The 23,519-nt window shown below is 34.1% G+C and overlaps 1 protein-coding gene across 6 annotated transcripts in view; it reads right to left on the reverse strand.

The window, feature by feature from the left end:
* Positions 1-23,519, reverse strand: part of Gramd1c (GRAM domain containing 1C) — an 84,108-nt gene that overhangs the window by 28,071 nt on the left and 32,518 nt on the right. For 2 of the 6 annotated variants that reach the window (XM_021727936.3, XM_078044203.1), the window contains exons 6-8: positions 18,977-19,057; positions 4,087-4,205; positions 763-895 (exon numbers count right to left, since the gene is read on the reverse strand). In XM_021727936.3, the coding sequence (XP_021583611.1) occupies positions 763-895; positions 4,087-4,205; positions 18,977-19,057 (333 nt within the window). Of the gene's footprint in view, positions 1-762; positions 896-4,086; positions 4,206-7,121; positions 7,464-18,976; positions 19,058-23,519 lie in introns of those variants that run through there. The other 4 variants (XM_021727937.3, XM_078044204.1, XM_040270353.2 and 1 more) reach the window with 4 other exon arrangements.

A 23,519-nucleotide genomic window follows, 5' to 3' on the forward strand; every position in this document is an offset into this window, starting at 1 on the left:
AGTTCATGGTTTGAAGTTACTTAATGTATGCTAGGAACTGTTCTAAGTATTTTCATACCTGTTAGTTAATTTAATTCTTATTTTTTTAAAACCCTATGAGCTATTATTTTCACTTTATAGTTGGGAAAAGAAAGGTAGAGTTTAGTAATTAAATAGGTTATCAGTCATCTCAAAAAGACAAAGGAGCTTTACATGAGAGGGATCACATTGGCAGAGGGGACAAACTGAGTAACAAAATAATAATAATGACTCCTAGTTATTGAAACTCACTGAAATTTAAAAACCAATTACACTTATAATGATCCTTGAAAAGATGAAGGAAGAAACTGACCAACTAACCATAAAGCCCAGTAGTTAACTGGACCTACCTCTTCAATAGGTGGCTTAAGAATCATCTATTATTATTCCTCCATTTCTCCCTTCAAAACAAATTCTCTCCATCACACTTACTACTCTCCCTGGAGAAAATTCTGCAAACCACAAATTCCTACATCTTGTGATTTTTTAAACACATTTATCCTCCCCAATAACAATGCCCAGAGAACTGTCTGGTAGCTCTATACTTTATCCAGCTCTAAAGAAAACCACACTTTCCCCCATATAACCTCTGCTACTTACATACTTAAAACTCTTCTCATAAAATAGAAGCCTGATGTCCTAATGTTTTAAAACATTTTGTAGATTGCATTTTTTACTTTATCTTATATTGTGACTACCACATGGTAATATCAGATATATTTTAAAGGAATAACATATACTAACTCCTTTTGATGAATTTCCATCCAATGACTCTGTTTCTGAAACTTGATGAATTGATTCACGGGTAAAACTGATAGACTTGGATAATTTTTCATCTCTTTCCCCAGAATCATCCACACCACTTCTTCTGGGACTGCTGTTAAGAAACACATCATTATAAAAATATAAAGTCACCTCCACACAAATAAGTTATTTAGACTCCTGGGATCTTTTTTATTATAAACCATTTTGATGGCAAATGGACTATTGTACTGGAGCAAATAGGCCTCTACTTATACCAAACTATCTTCTTAAATCACAAGCAAATTGACTTCATTCCTAAAAACAAATCATATAGGTAATATGAAGTTTTATAAATTTTATAAATCATTAAAAAAAGTTAACAAAGTACAAGCAGCCAACAACAGCATCTCAAACGAGTTGGGGACAACCATGAAACTTTGAAAGGTTCAGGGAGGATGTGTGAATTAGACATCAATCAGCAAAGAAGACAGTTTTTACATCTCCTTCCTTCTGACTCAGACCCAGCTGAAATGGCCAATCCCTTTCAGAAATGGAAGCTCCTGCTATCTGAGCCCATTAATGAATCTTTCCCGATCATGATTCTTCTCAATACTAAGAACAAGGGGTAAGAAATAGCTTTCAAATGATCACAGGGCCAAGACTACCATGAATGTGTTAGTATCTGCTTTTCCCATCTCAGGAAGCATAAAGAAAGGAAAGAAATTAAATACAAAAGGAGCATAACTGATCTAATTTCCAGTGCCCAGCCTTATCAGGCAACTACAATTCCCATATAATCATAACTATATGCATTTAAAGCTCTTATGCTAAAATAAAGTAGCAGCCTGATTCTCACACAATATTATCCTGAGGAAGGAAAATAAAAGCCAAAGGGTATTTCAACCCTGTTTTACTCCACCCAAATAATACTTAAGGTCTGTTACAAATCATTCTTGGCCAGGCAGAATGGCAGGCCTCTGATGAGCCAAACAAGAAAAATGGGTTGTCGGGACTAGCCTACCAGTTGAGTGTCTACACTTAAGGATTTTAAGGATGGAGATGAGATACAGAGAAATAAAGAGAGTAGAAAGGAGGAGAAATAAGGAGAGACTGAAATGAAGAGAGAATATGGAAGCCCTGAGGAAATAAAGGTTTGAAACAGACAATGCTTCTTTCAGAGACTAGAAGAATGAGAAAAGGAATGAACAGGAAATCAGAGTCCTGACACATATTTTATTAGGAAAAAAGATACTAGAAGAAAGTAGCAGTGCATACATTTGACAAGAGATCCTCAACACAAAACCAGGACTGGTCACATTGAAAAGCTGATCCTAAAAGTCTGGAGCCCCCTGCCTTTTGCAAAGACTAGAAACTTTTCAAGATGGCAAGGATTTTGAAGGTCATCTAGTTTAGTGGCCTCGTTTCATAGATGAGTAAACTGAGGATCAGAAAGGTTAAAAGATTTGCATGAGGTTGCTCAGCTACTTGATGGCCCAGATTAGAATCCAGATCGTGTTTACCACATTCCGAGTCTCTTTGCATTAGATCAGTTGCTTTTCTACCCAGCTTCAATACCTGAGAGAAACTTGCAAACTTTACAAGGAAAGTAGTATAATGGAAATTTTTAACTTTACAGAAAACTAATAAAATATGCATGCTCGACCTGGTAAAAAAGACTATAAAATATTGATGCTAAACTGAAGCAATATAAATAGGATCAGCATCACTAGAAAACTAGCTAGATGAATAAAAATTGTATACACACTTTAAAATCTTCAAAATATTTCCATTTTAAGATAAGCTATAGATTTTTAAACAACAGCTTTAACATATAATTCATACAACAAAAAGTTATCCTTCATTTAAAGAGTAAAATTCAGTTGTTTATAGAGTTGTACAAACATCACCACTACCTAATTTTAGAACATTTTAATCACCCCAAAAAGAAAACCTGTACCCATAAGCTGTCATTCCCATTCTTTCTTCCTCTTAGAGCCTAGCAACTACAAACATACATTTTCTAGGTATTAATGGATTCTGAACTTCATTTCATATACATGGTATTATACAATATATGGTCTTTTGTTACTGACTTCTTCCAGTTAACATAATGTTTGCTATAGAATTTTAAAGTATTATCCTGTTTGTTTTTATTGCTATGGCCCACTCTTGCCATTAGATAAAATGCACTTTTACTCGAATGGTTAATAAAAAATGTCCACTCATTGCCAGGCATGGTGGTGCATATCTATAATCCCAGCTCCTCTGGAGGCTAAGGCAGGAGGATCACAAGTTTAAAGGCTAATCTGGGGAAGTTGGTAAGACCCTGTCTCAAAATGTAGCTCAGTGCCTCTAGGTTTAATCCCCAGTACTGCAAAAGACAAAACACAATAACAACAAAAATGTTCACTCTTCTAAATGAATCAGAACCTGTCAAAAATATATTTCTCTACTCATAATTTCTTTATCATATTATTTGTTCCGCCTTCATCGCTCTTATCTTGTTATTATTTGCATCCCCAAAGTATTATAAACTTCTTTTATTAATGTACTCAATATTTACTGAGTGCCAGCCACATGCCACACACAAATGCTAGGATATCCTTGAGTAAGTCATAGTATCATTGTGTTCCTCAAGACATGTGCCATTTAATTTACTTTATTTTCATCTATAAACTCAGAGATTTCACCAGGTAATTCTCCAGACCCTTAGTAAAGAGGTGAATTAAAACTAAGCTGTGAGGGGCTGGTGTTGTAGCTCAGTGGAAGAGCACTTGCCTAGCATGTGTGAGGCGCTGGGTTCATTTCTCAGCACCACATAAAAATAAATAAATAAAACAAAGGCACTGAACTGTCCATCTACAACTAATATATAGATAGATATATAGATATGCATATATAGAGAGATAGATAGATAGATAAGTATATGTGTGTATGTGTGTGTGTGTATAAAATGAGAATTTCATATTTAAAAAAAATAAGCTATAAAAATGGTAAAAGGGGATCATAAACTAAAATCAATTTCCATGCATATATAAGTTTGTTGGAATGAACCCAACTACTATGTATAGCTATAAAGCTCCAATAATAAAAATTAACCAAGCTTTAAGCAAATTCTAGGTGACAGTTTATAGTTTACATTTCTTCATATGTCTTGTATTTGGCAAACTATTCTCCATGCCTATCTTTTACCCCCTTCTACCTCAAAGAACAAGGCAAACTGTACCCAAGGGTGAATTAATAGAGATTCAGAATTAGTAGAATCTAAAATAAGTCCACCTTAAAGGCTAATAAACCTTGACATTTCAAAACATTTTGCTGTACCTTGGCTGCTCATTATCTTCAATCGATAGTGACAAGTTTTCCATCTCTTCAGCATTTAAACCTAGCTCAGTGCCATAGTTCTGCTGGAGAAGTTGCCAGAATTCTTGTCTGGTCAGACTCTAAAATGACGGAAACATAATGAGTATTAGATAATATAAAAGATAATATAACACAGTGATTTAAAACATGAATATTAAAGTTAAAATGACCTGTGGAATAGCTACCAAAAGCGTGGCCTTGGTAGCTTTCTGATTTTTATAAACCTTCATTTTCTCTATAAAATGACTTAAAGCACATCTGACAGAGTTGATATGAGTTTTGTACAAAATTGTAATTTTATATTTTGTTTATATTTTTTCAAGACAGGGTCTCACTACATTGTCTAGGCTGATCTCAAACTCTTGGGTTCAAGTGATTCTCCTGTTTCAACCCCCCAAAAAGCTGGTACTATAAGCACACATCATCACACCTGGAAAATGATGATTTTTTAAGTATGTAATAAAATAACTACTGTAGGTGGGAAGTAAAAATGTTTAAAATTTTGTCTTTATAAAATAATTTGTAGTTTCTGGATCTGAAATCCAACAACCTACCATGACCACTGTTATCACCATTCAGCATCCTAAATGCCAACTTGGAATACATCCTTTTAATCCACAATGTATCTGAATATTTTAGCTGCATTTAGAACCCAATATACCAATACACTTTAAATTATATTTTCCTAAAATTCAAAATGCAAGAGGCTGGACTTCAGAATTTCCTTTACTTTTAATAAAGTCTAGTTTGTTCTCTGTCTTTTACCTCTGCTAAAAATCATCAAATACTCCAGGCACAGTGGAGCACACCTGTAATCCTAGAAGCTCAGAAGGATGAGGCAGGAGGATTTCTAGTTCAAAGCTAGCCTCAGCAAAAAGCAAGGCACTAAGCAACTCAGTGAGACTCTGTCTCTAAATATAATACAAAATAGGGCTGGGATGTGGTTCAGTAGCTAAGTGCCCCTAAGTTAAATCCTTGGTACCCCCCAAAAAACCCCAAATCACCAAATACAGCACATTTATGCAAAAGAATGATATGATGATAAAACAGGAAGCAATACAGTTAATTACATGATTAAGCAAGATAGAGGGAGGCAGCTTAACACTTGAAGATATTGTCAATCTTCATCTCTTTCATTCATTCAACAGGTATTTATTGAGTACCTACCAAATGTATACCACTCTACTAGATGCTAAGGGGTATAAAAATGATGTAGAAGTTAAATTCTTGACCCTCAAATAATTTCTATTATAATTGAAGAACCATGGGAAACTTTAAGTTAAATATGACAATATATGATTATGTACTAAAGTGCTGGTAGAATCAAGATGACATAAAAGTCTAAAAGAAAAATTACTATTATGGATTAGGGAGATATGTTATGTTTTCACACTGGTTTTCAGCTGAACTGAAAAAAAAACATGAATGAGAGCAGGGGAGAAATGAGAAAAGTAGAGGAGAGAGAAACCAACATAAAAGTACAGACTAAATGCATGAACGTAAGTAATATTTGTTTCATGGTCAGTAATAGTTTGTCAGCCCAATTGGAGTAAAAATTTAAAGTTGGGTAACAGAAAGATAAATATAGATTTAAGAGGGCTAAAATGTATATAGATGCCTGGAATTCTTCTGCAATATTTCCTATAACAAATATATTTCCTTTTTTTCTCTTTTTTTTTTCTTTTCTCTCTCTAGTAGTTGTGGTATCTTTGTTTGATATTTATACTAGATGACCTTCATTACATTTTGTAGAACCTCAAAGAGATTAAGAACAAAATTTCTGCACTTTTTTCCCAAAATTTTTATAATTGGTGTATTATAGTTGTACATACGGGATTTGCTGTTACATATTTATACATGCACACAATACACAATATAACAATATAATTTGCCTAATATTACTCAGATTTCTGCACCTTTGACTGCTAATTCCCTGTCTTCCATGTCAGATCACTAGGATACCACAAGAACACTTGATTAAAATTCAGGTGTTATTATCAGTACTTCAACATGTTGAAAACATCCGAGTATTTACCTATAATAAAGCTACTCAGGCTAAGTAAATGGGCAACACTCTTTGCTTTGAACTATTGTGTTAACCTAGAGTGGATATCTCATTGGAAATAATGTATGTGTAACAAATAACAATCTTCTAATATTTACTATTCAATATAACCACTATTTGGTGAACAGAGTCTTTTAAGACATAGGATCCAGAGAAGAAAAATTAACAAAATAAAATAAAAAGGATCACTGGTGGTAGAGAAAGATGAGGAGCAACTGTCTTTGATCCTAAAGAAACCCAGCATACATTTCTAACTTCCACTCCCAAAGAGTCATTTGCTTTCCATGATGACAACTTTACTACTAATTAACTCATTCTTTCAAAGACTATCTTCAAAATATTTTAGTGTCATGTAAGGATAGTTGGCTTTATAAAGAGAAGCAAACAATATTTCAATATACTTGTGTAAGATTAACCTCTCAAACTTTTCAAAAACAAATAGATATTTCCAAAGAAAGACTAAAATAAACAATTCAACAAATACTCAAGACAGCTTCCTAACAGTGAAAGAAATGAAACTTATAAGTAAAATACTAACAACAAAAATGTAATTTTATTTGACTACATAAATACATGTTTTAAAATTTTTAACAAATAATACTAGGAAGTTAATCACAGGATAATTTCAATATGCTTTTTGACCTATTAATTGAACACACGAATGTGCGCATGCATATATATATATATGTTAATGGGAAACAAAACTCATTGAATTCACCATGCTGTAGATTTGGTCATTTGTTAAACATCACTTTTCTACAAAGCTGTCCAGTTGTCATAAAAGCACAGTATGTTCAGCAATTCTGAACATTCAAATATTAAAACATGTTCAGCCTGAATTAATAATTCTTTCAATAATCAGCAGTAAAATCAATCTGCTTGAGTAATCTTAAAAACAACCTAAATTTTAAACAAAATTTAGACCACCTACCTGCAAACAAAGTAGAATCTTTCCAGTTCAACCTACAGAGTAGTTTAAAGATGAACCAAGCAGTAATCAGATAAGGCTCAAAAACCAGCAGATCAATTTCTGGCCCAGAAAGCTTAGAATTCCCAGTATGCTGCAAACTCTATCTGAAGCAGAGTGCCAAATATTTAATGACAACTACACAAAATCACTGCTTCAGTTTCCTAATTTTGTTATGAGATGTTTTTCCGTGCAAAAAAAAAAAAAGTTTTAGTGTAGTTTAAAGCACATTATTTATTGCTTCCTGGTTTGCAGTTCCAGCATTCTTTCCAAGGCTACAGGTCAGAATGCACAACTGAAGTTATACCTCACTCTACAGGTTCCTAAGCCACTCCTACTAGAAGAGGAGAAGTAAACAGGGTTTTATTAAAGGGACAGTTCCTAATTTCTTCCATTCTATACATGGTGTAGAGACAAGATGCAAATGAAAATATCTTGCTCATGCTCAATTACTCTAAAAAAAAAAAACCTACTGCAATATTTTCAAATTTCATTTGAAAATTTAACTGTTAAAAGATTAAATTTTCTTCTCCATGATAGTACTTTAACTCAATTCCAGAAATATGATAATTACTTCTTCATATACCACTTCTTCAATACTGACATAGCATTCCCATCTGACTCCTCTATGACTAATATTGATTGTATCTCTTGAGTATTATAAATGGAATTTCAGGAAATTGCAGGAAGAGCCAGCTATTCAGGTGGAGCAATTCCAGTGAGTACTTGGCACATCTTTCATCATTGAAAAGTTATGATAACATCTTGATTTAGTTCTTTCCTTTGAAAATATTTCTGACTTTAATCCATTCAGAATAATTTCCTGGACTATAATAAACACTAAAGTCTTATCTGCCAATTCCAATTTATTCCAAAGATGAAGAGTTTTCTTCTAAATTTCATTTTTTAAAGTTAAACATCCTAATTTCTACCAATTTATTGACAGAAGGTCAAATGCTACTTGATGAACTACAACACTTGACCTTTCTGGGGTTGCTAAAATCTAATCATTTTTACAAGGGCAGAATGAGAGAGCAAAATGACATGGAGAAGACCACTCAAATGAAGAAAGCACACTATGGGGGCTAGCTTCCACATATAAAATTAAGAGCTTTTAGCCCACGAAGCAAGTTCTCATTGGCTGAAACTATAGATGAATATATTTACTCTCCACCTATGAGAATAAAATGTATTGTAATATTTATCTACTTCTTTTGCTAACTATAAAAATCCTCATAGCAAAGCAAACCACTGGTATATAGAGCAGAGTTTTCATTCAGGAGATTTAAGAAGGAAAACAGAACCTAAAATTGAGCCCCAAGAAAGAACAACATACAAAGGATAAGTAGAGAATGAGTGGCCAACAAAAAAAGACTGAGGGAAATATCAGAGAGGGAAGAGGAAAGTCCAGAAAGAATGATATCATGCAAATGAAGGATAGAAGGTGTTTCAAACTGAAGGGAGTATACAAAGTTGTCAATGCTACTGAAAGGCAGCACATGTGGCAAATGCAAGCCAGAGGAATGAAGCAGGCTGGCAGGCCAAGCAACATGACTAGCATATGAGTGCTGGGGGAAGGAAAAGAGAGACTCCTTCAGAAAGGAGGAAGGGCCAGTTCTTGAAAAACCTTATATGGCATGCTTTAAACTATGGACTTTACATTGTGAAAAATCACCTAGTAGTTTCTGTGAAAAAGTAATTGTGCTTTCAAAAGAAAACTTTAAAAACTACCATTACTTGGCAACAACCTCAAAGGCAGATTAGAATGTTGTAAAAGAGATAATTAGGAGACTATAGTGATGCTGCAAGCTAGAAATGATGAGAACCTTGGTGATTAACTAGACATGTTGACAAAGAAGAGGTAAGAAACAAGGATATTCTTGGGTTTCTGGCTCAAATGACCCAGCTAAAGTTGGTTATGGTTCACTGACCAAGGAGAGTAGGTGGAGTGCTGCCAAACAAAAGATAAAAAAGTGGGAACAATATAGAAATACAAATACTTCTGTCCTGCCAGGCTACTATGTAGCAAGTGTAACTAAAATAGTTAGCAACTTCACATTTATCTTTTTCAAGGTAGGTTTGAATGTTGTATTTATTAGATTTGTAGCACTACTAGAAAACTTCTAAAATTCTAAGTAACTCCAAAAAGAATGATCACTAGACAGCAGATTAAGGTAGAACAAGGGGATTTGATCAAGTTGAGCTGTCTAGAGGAGAACGCTACATAACACTTTTCTAAAAGGTCTCAGAAGGTGACATAAAGCTCTGTAAACTAACTAATATTTGGAGAACTGTGGTGAGCCATGTCAGCGGACCGTGGTTGCCATTACAAGATGGCGCTGATAAGCGCCGTGGCCTGTGATAAACAACTCCTTATTTTGGGAGAGATGGCACGTAGCTGTAAAACACCCTATGAGAAAGATCCACGTGGCGGCTTTGCATTGGGGCTTGGTATGCTTTATTAGGCTGGGGGGTGCGGGTTAGAGAAAGAAGCTTCCAGAGACACATAATTAAAGGCCTGAATAAACTGCTGAAAGAAGAATCCTGTGTCGTGTCCTCCTTGCTGGCGAGGGGTCGTGGCAGAGAACAGCCTTATTACTGCCCATGCCCTAGACTGGGGCTCAGAGAAGCTGAGCTAAATAGGTCACACTTACAAACCACATTATAGTGATTAAGTTGGAAATATACTAAGGCATAAAAGGGTTATATTGCTTGCTAGGGATAAGAAATCTCATTCTACCATGCAGGGCACTTGAATACCTTGGAAGTCAGATTAGTAATCATAAAATTGCATGGTAAGCATGGAATCTGAGCTTTAGGGAACAACTCACTGTGACCTGTGGAGCCTAATGTCCTATCTCTGCACTCTTTCTCTGCTGACCAGAGTCTGCCTCTGTTACCCTACTTTTCTGTCCTGAGTCCTAAGTTTTTGGCTGAATTCTAACCAAGACTCCTTCACACTCACATATTCTTTCTTTATATATTCACTAGTATATTTAGTGAATTGTTTCAAACCTTCCCTCACCCAGCACCCCAAAAGTGAAGCTGGAATGACATGTTTCAGAATTTGGAATGGGTGGATCTGTATGTATTTTAAAAAGCTCCCCATCACCTCACCTGTAATCTAACAATACATGCTATGTCCCCCTGCCCTTTAAGAATAAGCTGAAAGTCATGCTTTCTTTTTAAGCCTTAAAATTTTAAATGAGTGTAGATTTCTGCTCTATTAGGCTCTAGATTTAAATACTCTCAGAAGGTACTCTTAAATTTCTGGAAAACCTAGCTTCCTTGTAACCTCCCGTGTACTGGCAAGAGACGGCTATGCTCTAAGAGAAAAACTGTGCCACAAAAGTAAATTTGGAGTCTGTATGCATTCTATTATCATTAATCCTGAATCCAATAAAACAATAATATAATTGAAATATGAAAGGATTAAGAGCTTTAACCAAAGAAAAGCAAAAGTTTTAAACTTTAACCCTTACTACTAATAATAACCTTTTATATCTATACCCTATTATTTTAAATTCAAGAGTATACAAAATAGATTTTATTTTATACTGTACTGTACATTGTTTCAAGATAATTTTTTCAACCTATGTATATAGGAGGCTAAAGAAATTAAGTTAAATGCATATTGGATTTTAGGTAAACTCTGAATTATTCTGAAACCAAATTTCTGAGTTTTCTCTCCATTCTTTGGTTTTTCATTTAACAAATCTTCTTAATTAAGAGTACTGATTATTTTTACCTCAAATCATTAAAATTCCATAAATTGTGTCATTCAAAAAGTATTTATTGGACATATGCTACATGTAATATATAACTTATTATCTAAACTGGGAATACTTTTGAGAGTCAAGGGACACAGTTAATATTTACTCTGACAGAGGCTTAGACCCAGACAATTTCTGACTGTACTGAGTAGACTGAAACATATGCCAAATCTGAGCTCTGTCACATACAGCAGTAAAGAAGACAGACATTGTCCTTGTTCTCAGGTGTTTATAGTCAAACAAGGAGAAGAAAACAGAACAAAGATCAAGGAAAATGAATGGAACTGAAGATAGTAACATTAAGTGAAATAAGTCATACAAGTTTGCATATTTTCTCTCTTTGTGGAATCCGGTAGGTGAGGAGGATGCCATGATAGTAATAGGGAGAACTTTAGAGAGGAGGAAGAGTTTGGGGGATGGGAAGGGAAAGAAATGGGGGTTGGATATAATCAAAGTATGTTATTTGCAGGTATGCATACATCACAATGAAATGCATTATTCTGTATAATTAAAATGAACTAATAAAAATAGAATAAAGAATCATAACTGTAATGTTATAAAAGAGAAGTACAAAATATAAAGAAAGATGAATAATAGAATGACATCAGATTTATTAAGGAGTTTCAAATAGGGCAAGAGGTGAGAAAAAAATGGGTTACAAGTTCTAGAAAGAAAGAACATATTTGAAGATCTAATGCAAAAAAAAATGAAGAACATGAAAAAAAAGAAGATGATAATGAGATGTGGTTGCAGTTATGGACTATGTTAGATTATGTAGCCTCTATGTAAAGTTTTTAGATTTTAATTCCAGGTGCAATAGGTATTAAATAGGAAGTGGAAATAGGTCTTAGCATTTTTTTAAAAAACATAACTTTGGCTGAAGTATTGTTCAGGGTTTGACCAACTGTTTCTATAAAGAACCATATAGTAACTATTTTAGGCTTTGTGGGCCATATGGTTTCTGTTGCAAATATTGAACTCTATTGTTGTAGTGAAAACATAAAAATATGAGGATGGCTGTGTTTCAATAAAACTTTATTTTTAAACAACAAAATTTTAATTTTATATAATTGCCACTATCATGAAATGTTATTTTAATTTTTTTAACCATTTAAAAATGTACAACCCATTTCTTGGGGAAGACCATTAAAAACAGGAGACAGGACTATTTGGTTCTGGAGCAGGGACTAGTTGAAATTAAGCAAAAAAGACCTGAGGAATGTGGTGGGAAAGATCCTAAAACTTATCTTGAACCATGGTTGAAACATTGACATGTTCAAGTCTTTGGATAATTTGGTTATTTTTAATGTTGAACATGCCTCTCTATTCCAAGAGGGTACTATACTCTCATTTTCACAAGGAATTCTGTTTCTGTTCTTTAATATGACAACAAACAATGCTTAAGCATCTATTTATATTTTAAATACTAAATAAAACTGTCCTAAAAAGAAATTTTAAGCACTGTAGAATTCACCCCCCCCACCCCCCCCCAAAAAAAAGATCTAGAAAAACAAAGAGAAAACTACCTATTTTGTATTTTCCTAGTGAATTTTAAGAACAATGCTAAATAACAGATAGAAAACATCAATTGTTTATATTAAAAGTCTGCCCTCATTCCAATCTGGCTGCTTGCAGAACCAGCTGGGAGAAATGAGTCTGGCTGGGAATTTGGAAGAGTGGAAGCAAGAGTAGGAGAGACTGAGTTTAGAGACTGAACCCAAGACCAGGAAACATGGGGGCCACAGGTGACGGACAGGACTAAGAATTAGCTCCTCTAACACAAAAGTGGAACTCAGGCGAGGTCGCTGGGGTACAGTCTTTCTGCATAGACCAGCAATCACTGGGCCCTGGAGGTGCACTGATTTAAAATATCCAGACCGATTGGCATTCAGGGAAGAGCCTGGAGTCCACCTAAGCCTAAACAGGAATTCTGCCTATGGGATTACCTCTCCCATTCCACTAATCCGAAGGAATCAATAAACTAAATTAAAAATTCAATTGAAAGCATCACCAATAGACTAGATCACTTGGAAGACAGTTTTAGGCAATGAAGACAAAATATATAATCTTGAAAACAAAGTTGACCATGGAGAAAAGATGGTAAGAGACCATGAACAGAACTTCCAAGAAATATGGGATAATCTGAAAAGACAAAATTTAAGATTTTACTGGGATAGATGAAGGCTCAAAGATACAAACAAAAGGAAATGCACAATCTTCTCAATGAAATAATATCAGAAAATTTCCCAAATATAAAGGATCAAATGGAAAATCAAACATGGGAGGCTTACAGGACCCCAAATATACAAAATTCCAAAAATCCCACACCGAGATATATTATTATGAAAATGCCTAATATACAGAATAAGAGAATTTTAAAGGCTGCCAAAAAAATGACAGGTAACATTTAGAAGGAAACCAATCTGAATCTCAGATGAGCTCTCAATCCAGACCCTCAAACCTAGGTGGTTCTGGAATAATGTATACCAAGCTGTGGGGGGAGGGGGGGAATGGATGCCAGTGAAGAATACTATACCAAGAAAAATTAAGCTTCAGGATGGATGATGAAATAAAAACCTTCCAGATAAAAGTTAAAAGAACTCATAACTAGAAAGCCTGCACTACAAAACATACTCAATAAGATATTTCATGAAGAAGAAATAAAAAATAAAAGTGAAAACAAGCAAAGGGAGTAACTATCCTAAAATAAGAGTGAATCAATGGAGAAACTAATTCAAATTTAAAAAAGAAGTAAATCAAAATGACAGGGAATAAAAATCATATCTCAATAAGAACACTGAGTGTAAATGGCTTAAACTCATCAATCAAAAGACAGATTGGCAGACTGGATTAAAAAAACAACACCCAACAATATGTTATCTCCAAGAGACTCAACTCATAGGCAAAGACATTTGACAGACTGAAGGTAAAAGAGTGGGAAAAAATATATTATTTACATGGATCTCCTAAACAGGCAGGGGTTTCTAGTCTCGTGTCAGATAAAGTGGACTTCAAGCAAACATTAATCAGAATGGGCAAATAAAAACATTCATAATGCTAAGGGATCATACATCAACAAGACATAATAACTGTAAATATTTATGCCCCAAACAATGGAGCATAATGAGCATAATGTATGAGGTTTTTATAGACTTTTATAGCTATACTCCTGTATAGTCTATGGATTTTTTTTCTTTGCTTTTTTCTTGGATAGGCAGAATTAATATTGTCAAAATGGCTATCCTACCAAAAGCACTATTCAGATTCAATGTAATTCCTATTAAGTTTCCGATGATGTTCTTCATAGAAATAGAAAAAGCAGTCATGAAATTCATTTGGAAAAAGATATTTGGCCCAGAATAGCCAAAGCAATCCTAAAAAAAAAAAAAAAAAAAAAAAAAAGTGAAGCAGAGGCATCACAATACCAGACTTAAATAATACAACAGAGCTATAGTAACAAAACCAGCATGGTATTGGCACCAAAGTAGACATGAAGGCCAGTGATACAGAATAGAAGACATAGAAACAAACCCACATAAATACAGTTATCTCATACTAGACAGAGGCTCCAAAAACATGCACTGGAGAAAAGGTAGCCTATTTAACAAATGGCACTGGGAAAACTGGAAATCCATATGTAGCAGAATGAAATTAGACCTCTATCTCTCACTCTGCACAAAACTCAACTCTACGTGGATCAAGGACTTAGGCATTAGACCAGAGACCCTATGCCTAGGAAAAAACAAAGTAGGCCCAAATCTCCATCATGTAGGCTTAGGAACAGAATTCCAAAATAAGACTCATAAAGCACAAGAAGTAAAATCAAATATCAATAAAGGGGATGGATTCAAACTAAAAATCTTCTTCTCAGCAAAGGAAACAATAAAGAACATGAAAAGAGAGCCTAAAGAATGGGAGAAAATCTTTGCCACCTATACTTCAGATACAGCATTAATCTCCAAGATATATAAAGAAATTTTTAAAAATTACCTCCAAAAAATAAATAAATAAAACAACAAATGAGCTAAGGAACTAAACAAGCTCTTCACAGAGGAAGATAATAAGCAATCTATAAATATATGAAAAAATGTTCAACATCACTAACACAGAAATGCAAATTAAAATTACACTGATTCATCTCACCTCAATCAGAATGCAATTATCAAGAATACAAGCAACAATAAGTGTTGGCAAGGATGTGGGGGAAAAGGTACACTCATACATTGCTGGTGGGACTGCAAATTGGTACAACCACTCTGGAAACTAGTACAAAAATCACTCAGGAAACTTGGAACGGAACCACCATTTGACCCAATTAACCCACTTCTCAGCATATACCCAAAAGACTTAAAATCAGCATATTAAGGCGGGGGTTGTAGCTCAGTGGTAGAGTGCATGCCTCACGTGCATGAGGCACTGGGTTCAGTACCACATAAAAATAAAAATATTGTGTCCATCTACAGCTAAGAAAATATTTTTTAAGAAATCAGCATATCACAGTGATGAGGCCACATCAATATTCATAGCAGCTCAATTCACAATAGTTAAGCTATGGAACCAACCTAGATGCCCTTCAATAGAGGAATGGATAAAGAAAATGTGGTACATGTACACAATGAAATGTTACTCAGCCTTAAAGAAGAATGAAATTATGGCATTGGATGGAACTGAAGGCTATTAGGCTACGTAAAATAAGCCAAACCCAAAAAACCAAAGGCCGAATGTTCTCAATGCAGATGATGACTCACAAAAGGCGGTTGGGGGAGAGTAGAGGTTGACCACATTGGATGGGGAAATGGGAGAAAGGGAGTGTGGATGGGAATGGGATAGAGAGTGGAATGAATCAGACATAAACTTCTTATTTTCATATATGAATACTTGACCAGTGCAACTCCACATCATGTACAATAAGAATGATGTTATACTCTATGTATGTATCCTATGTCAAAATATATTCTACTGTCATATAACTAAAAAGAATAAATTTTTAAAATGGTAATTTGAAACAAACAAGTCTGTCCTCTAGCCCCACAAATCTCAGATAACTCAATATGCTGTATAGACAATCAGAGCCAAGCTCAAATGTTGTCAACTAAGCTGAAATGCTATAAATTACATCATAAATGAGTATGCTGGCAGTTCTAACACATATCTACTAAACTCCAACTTACATTATTGTAAGTTATGAATGAAAAAGATGATTCTTTAAAAAGCATTCTTTTTTAAAGGCAATATTATAGCTCCAGCTTTTTCTGAAGCTCTTTTGTGGGACTTAATAAATAAGAAACAAGCACATACAATCATGTATGGTTTTCATAATACTTAATCAAATAACCTTTCAATAATCTTTCTTCTAGATTAATTTGCTTTGTTTTTACAGCCTTTTCACACATACAAAAAAGTAAACATAAGTAAAAAATATTTATTTTTTACTCTCAGATTTCCTAATTTCAGGTAAACATAAGTAAAATATCCTGAACTTAAATTCTCTATTCCAAATATTATAACCCAAATAAAATGTATTATTCAAATTATGTATAAGGTTTTTATAGAATTTTATAGCTATACTCCTGCATAATCTATGGATTTTTTTCTTGTGTTTTTTTGTTTGTTTGTTTGTTTTCAGAAGTGTTACACAAGATCAAGAAATCTAACCAATGTGACTATTTCACTTCAAAAAACTAGAAGGTAGGCCAGGCACAGTGGCACAGGCCTTTAGTCCCAGAGACCTGGGAGGCTGAGGCAGGAGGATCACACATTCAAAGGCAGCTTCAGCAACTTAGCAAGGCTCTAGGTAACTTAGTGAGACCCTGTCTCAAAATAAAAAGGGCAGGGGATGTAGCTCAGTAGTAAGTGCCCCTAGGTTTATTCCCCAGTACCAAAACAAACAAACCAAAAAAACTACAAGGTAAATGGGGCTTGTGAAACCCTGGACAATATCAACAGTATACACAGTACTGGCACCTAATACAGCATAAATGGGAGTTGCTATTATTGTTGTAGATATTGTATATTTTAAAAAATAGCATTGTTCTTCAAAGATCACTAGGAAAATACAAAAAAACAAATAAAAAGAAGGTAGTTTTCTGTTTGTTTTTTTAGTTCTTTTTCTGGGTGAATTCTACCATGCTTAAAATTTCCTGTTAGGCCAATTTTATATAGTATTTAATATATAACAGATACTTAAACACTGTTGTCTACTACAGAGCAAAAACAACTGCCATTTTCCTTTTTAAAATGAGAGTATAATTTCCACTTGAATTAGAGCTGCATGTTTTGTACCTTAAGGTGTTGCTCAAGCCAGGAGCATGAGCATGTGGCTCAAGGTAGGCAGAAAGCTAAAACACCAAAGAAGGACTCATGAGTCCTTCCTCCCTGCCTTCGCCTTCCTCTGACTTTCAGGCCTCTTTTTCAGACATCACCCTCACTCCAGCAAAGCTAAAGCATCCTCAGTGGGGTGCTACTTGGAACAACCTGTCTTCAGAGGCTGAGTTCCAAAAACCATTCAATCCTAAGAGCCCTGAAGTTCTTTTAAAATGTGCTCACTTCAGTTATTAGCTAGGGATGGGGGAGGAGAGAAGTTGAAGTTCCCATCTGTGTGTTTATTTTCCTGTTGCAAAAAGGAACCTGGTAATTGAACTTGACCCTTACACATGGGATGCAAGTGCCCCCAACCCAGGAGCCTGTCTTAATTACTTTGTGTTTGGTTTGAATTTAACTCAACAATGTATTTTCTACTTTCCCTATTTCTTCTTTTATCCAGTGGTTATTTAGGACTCTTCTATTTAATCTCCACTTTCCAGTAAATTTGCCCAAATTGATTTCAAATTTCATTCCATTGTGGTTATAGAACACATTTTATATTATTTTAATCCTTTTAAATGTACTGAGGTTCATTATTACCTAGCATGTTGAATTCTCTAGAGAATTTCATGTGCCCTTATGAAAGATACGTGTTCCTGTTGTTGTGCGGAGTATTCTATAGATGTCTTTTGGTTCTAGTTAGTTTATGGTGTTGTTCAAACGTTTTATTTCCTTGTTGACCTTCTGTCTAGTTGTTCTGTCACTGAAAATGGAGTACTGAATTTTCTAACTATGAATTGTTTATTTCTTCATTCAATTCTGTTAGGTTTTGCTTTATATATTTTAGGACTGTGTTAAAAAGTACATACATTCGTGATTGTTATGAATTCCAAATGAACTGATCCTTTTATCATTATAAAATATTGTTTTTTGCCTCTAAAAATTTTGGTATTCCTCTATTTTGTCTGATGTTACTGTAGTAACCTCTGGTTAGGGTTTGCATGAAATATCATTTAATTCCCTTTACTTTCAATATATTTTTGTCTTTAAATCTAATCTGTCTCTTACATCCAGCATATAGTTGGATCATATGCTTTTTTATTCTGCCAATCTCTAACTTTCAAGTGTTTAATCCACTTAGGTTTATTGATCTGTGTAATGGCTACATTTTGCTAATTGGTTTTTATGTCATAACTTTTATGTCCACTTATTCTTCCATTACTGCTTTTTGTTGTTGTTGTTGTTCCAGAGATTGAACTTGGGGACACTCAATCACTGAGTCACATCCCCAGTCCTATTTTGTATTTTATTTAAAGACAGGGTCTCACTGAGTTGCTAAGCACCTCACTGTTGCTGAGGATGGATTTGAACTTGCGATCCTCCTGTCTCAGCCTCCCAAGCTGCTGGGATTACAGGCGTGAGCCACCATGCCCGGCTCCCTTACTACCATTTTATGTGTTAAAAACATATTTTATAGTAGTTCATTTTAATATCATTTATTTATTATCTTTTACTATATTTTTAATTTCTTTTTTTTCCTAGGGGTGGTGGTTACCCTAGGGATAACAATTAACATCTTAATTTGTAATTATGGATCTTGTTTTGCTTCAAGATTTTTGGAATTTGAATAGTGTAGTCAAAGTTAGGTTCAGAAAAATAAAAGAGCTCTTCATAAATTTTATTTATGTACCCAGTAGAAGATTCTTATTATAACAAACACCTGCCTCTGGGATGAACACTTACCTTATCTAATAAAACGTTCTGCCACAACCTAAATATACTGAGGTAACTTCTGTCCCTGGCACCAAAAGATGTAAAGAAAAACTGCAAAGGAAAAATAATAGAACAATTTAGTAACAGAAAAGAAGGAAAAAGCATCTGCCATAGAGGTCTGCTGGGGATTTCAATGGTCAAAGCAAACTAATAGGTTACAACTGCCTACTTTATATACTCATTTTTATTTGACTTTTTATTACAATAGGAGAAAAGCAGTTATCTGTTGTATGAACACAGTGTCTTTACAAATAGTGTCTCACAACAAATAGTATCTTACAGCAAACACAATTTTGTCAGTATTAGTAGGGAAAGGGACTTTAAACATCATAAGTAGGTATTTATGTTCATCAAAGTTTAAATATTAGAAAATCAACTTAATTTTTAAAATTACAAATTTTATTTTATTCTGAACTTAGAAAGATAAATAAATTGAATTGACTGACATTTGAGCCAAATATACAAAAAAAAAAGAACAAAAACTACAAGTGGATTAAAGAGATGGATTTATTTTAAGGATCTTAATTTTAAATTATATTATCATTTGTAATCTTTGAAAAACTCTAGAAATACTTTCTACTAATTATAGATATAAAACACCCATGTTAACTCTGAACTTTTTTTTGTTACAAAAGAAAAGTAGTATGTTTCAATTTATCATTCTGTTTTCAGTTCATATTTTTCTTTGCATTTAACTGATTTTTGCAAAGTCATATTGGAAAATAGGCTTTTATAGGAAAATGTGACAAGACAGCCTATTTTAAATATAGTCTCTCAGTGTGACATCTCTTCCAATCTCCTACTTAGTGACCTTTCATGACTAAGGTGTTATCTTCAGGAATGAGATATCTTGGTTCTATGCTGGAGTTATTAAATAAAATGTCAAAAATATTTAGGGTATTGACACTTTACATAGACAGATTTTTAAAGTGCTATTTTCTGATTCCTAAAATTGAAATTTTGGTAAATATTTTTCATAGAGCAAAAGATTTTATCAATAGGATTTTCCAGGAACTCTTTCAAATAATTTTATAACCATAATATATAATGTAATGGTCACTACTTATTACTGTCCACTATTCTCATTTCTTAAGCCAAATTGTTTTGCCTAATTAAGATAACCTTAAAATTCTGTGTTCAGAAACATAGATAAGAAAAATCTGCCTATCTCATTTTCACCAGTATGCTATGTTTGCTAACCTCTACTTCTAAAACTAAATACTCCACTCTTGAACACAATCACCACATTTCCAGTTCCTTAAAACTCCAAGTTTTCTGGATAATCTTGACATATTACTACCTTCCTTTATTTCTTGCTACATATCCAACTTCAAAAATTATTAACAAGGTAGAGTGCAGTGACACTCACCTGTAATCCCTGCAACTCCAGAGGCTGAGGTAGGAGGATTTTAAGAATAGCCTCAGCAATCTGTATACAGGGTAAAATGGGAGTTCATAATCCGCTTGAATCAAATGTATGAAATAAGATATGTCAAGAGCTTTGTAATGTTTTGAACAACTAATAATAAAAAAATAAATAAATAAACTATTTTAATAACTACCAAAAAAAAAAAAAAAGAATAGCCTCAGCAACTTAGCAAGACCATTCCACTATATAAGAAATAAAAAGAGGATATAGCTTAGTAGTAGAGTGTTTGCCTAGCATGTGCAAGATCCTCAGTTCAATCCCTAGGACTGAAAAAAACAATGACAACAACAACAAAAAAACTATTAATAAGCGCTGGTTCAAGAATAAGCCTACTAATTGAGGAAGAGTTCTGAATAATGTACTATCTAAACCAATGAAGCACAGAATATATTCTAGAACTTAATAAGAACTAAAAGTAAAAAGTAAAATAATTAGTCTTCCTTTAATCATAAAGTATATATAAGTGATGAAGATTAAGCAGTACAAGAGTTTTTCCCCATTCTGATAGAAAAAGAATTCACTGAGCTAACACGGTCTACAGGAATTAAGACCAGGGTCTATGAATTAAACTGCTGTTCGGGTTCTATCACTTATTAGTTCTCTGACTTTGAGGCATTTCTGCCTTCTTTTCTCATCTACAAAAAGAGAATAATTGAATAATTATAGTAGCAGATATTTATAAAAATTAAATGAGAAAATATGTGAAGTGTTTAAAATAACATCTACAACCAAGTGTTCAGTAAATGCTAGGTGTTATTATCATTATCAAAATTAATATGTTTTGCCCTGAAATTTCACTATGTATGTAAGAAACAGTAACTCATGAGCTTAAGAAGGCATGGTAAGACTGTTCACTGCAGCATTGTTATAAGAGTAAAATATTAAAACTGAATTAATGATCAACGGAACCACAAGACATCCAAAGAAATACTATATAGCACTTCAAAAATCAAAGATAGTTCTTTCTATATGCATTCATCTGCAATTCCAAGAGATAATTTTGTTGGGTTTTATTGTGGTGATGGTAGTCATTAATTTTGTAGTACTGGGGATTGATGGAGCCTTGTGCATGCTAGGCAAGTGCTTTACCACTGAACTACATTCCCAGGCCATCCCCCTCCCTGGAACCCTTTTTTTAAAGACAGGGTCTCACTAAATTGCCCAGCTTGGGATTCTCTTACCTCAGTCTCCACAGTCCACAGAATTACAGGCATTCACTATGATACCCAATTTGGTGCTAATTTCTTTTAAAAAGAGAGCTGAGTCACGTACCTTGGTACCTACTTGTAATTCCAGAGACTCAGGAAGCTCAGACAAGGGGATTGCAAATTCAAGACCAGCCTCAGCAATTTAGCAAGACCCTAAGCAACTTAGTGAGATCCTGTTTCAAAATAAAAGATTTTTAAAAAAGGGCTGGGAATGTGGCTTAGTGATAAAGCACCTCTGGGCCCCTGGGTTAAATCTCCAGTACTCCTACCACCACCACCCCCAAAAAAGAGCAAGAGAGATGAAGAACAATATGAATAAGATAGCATTTACTTTAGAAAAGCAAAATTATATATACATATATGCATACACAGATGTATGCACATATACATGTAAACACAAAGGCAGACTGAAAATACAAATCAAATTATAATAGCATTTGCCTCTGGAAGGACAATGGAATTGAGGCTTTACTGACATGGAAGGAAGATGTTAGTTAAGAATCATTTGATGATTTTGTTAAATAATGAAAATGTATGTATGTATTAATTCTAAAGGTAAGAATATTAAACTATTCCCTTACTAAATAAGTTATCACTAAAGGTGTTGGTAGAACAGAAAAAAGAAGGCCCTACACTAGCAGTGAGGATGGGGGCAGAAAAACTTAAAGCAGTGTTTAGATCAGAATGAGGAGGTTGTTCACAAAGAAGCATTGTCTCACACAGTGTCAGAGCCCAAGCGGGTAAAAAGACCTCTGACAGAGAAATGTGGATACAGGGGAAAGGACATGTGCCATCAGTCCAAGCAAGGTGAGGAAATCATAGGTCAGGCATATGAGAATATTTGAGTCATGGTGGGATGGGCAGTGGCCCAACTCTGTCAGAACCTTTCATGAGGTGAAAGGACATCCATGTTGGGGGTGATAGTGGAGATGGAGATTGGTTCCAAACAGGCTAACTGGTCAAATAATGGATAATGGGAGCCTGGTTTCTCATTGTCAGGGAAAGAGGGGTTACAAACATGGAAATGGAGAAAACAAGAATGAACTCTGTGGTGTTCAATTGGAATGGGAAGTATTGATATGTGTTCATGGATGATAGATGGATAGATGAATGACTGGCTGCATGGAAGGAGGGATAGATAGATATATAAGTGGGCATATGTATGTGTGTGCATTTTGAATGTGGGTGTATGATTACATAAAATAAATAAACAATAAAACATTATACACATAATATACACTCTTTTTCTGTCCACAGAGAATTCAGAAATAGTGATACCCCAATACAATGAATATGCTAGCTTCTAAATATTGGTCTTCTCCTAAAGAAATCAAAACTCCTTGAAGAAATGATAGATTCTAGCACTGGAACAGCCAAAGTCTGAAACATCTTGTGCCAAAAAGCAAAGAAATGTTCAAACAATACTGAAAATAGTCAAAAGAACATAAACACCAAGTTGAAAGAGTTTCAAATGCCCAAACTTGGGAAATCTGAACATCAAAATAAGTAACTGTAGTGATTATAAGCATTGAATAAAATAAAAACCATGAATTCATAATGATATAAGTAAATGATAAAAATAAACAAATAAATAAATTTAAGTTTGGCAAGAATGGTATGTTTATATAGTTTCAAAGCATCTTGCTTCAAAATATTTGTATAGGAAAATAGATTAACTTTAAAACAAAGACTGGCAGACACAATTAAATAATCAATATAAATATCACCAGTAATGGCACAAACTAAAATTATGTGCCATCTGATAGGATCCAAAAGGAAGAAAAGAGCATCATTTCTAGGGATTTCTTCCAAAACTGCATAACCCAAATTTAATCATAAGGAAACATCAAACAGATTCAGGAATATCTTACAAAAT

The sequence above is a fragment of the Ictidomys tridecemlineatus genome, chromosome 3 (genome assembly GCF_052094955.1).
Source record: "Ictidomys tridecemlineatus isolate mIctTri1 chromosome 3, mIctTri1.hap1, whole genome shotgun sequence".
NCBI classification, from domain to species: domain Eukaryota; kingdom Metazoa; phylum Chordata; class Mammalia; order Rodentia; family Sciuridae; genus Ictidomys; species Ictidomys tridecemlineatus.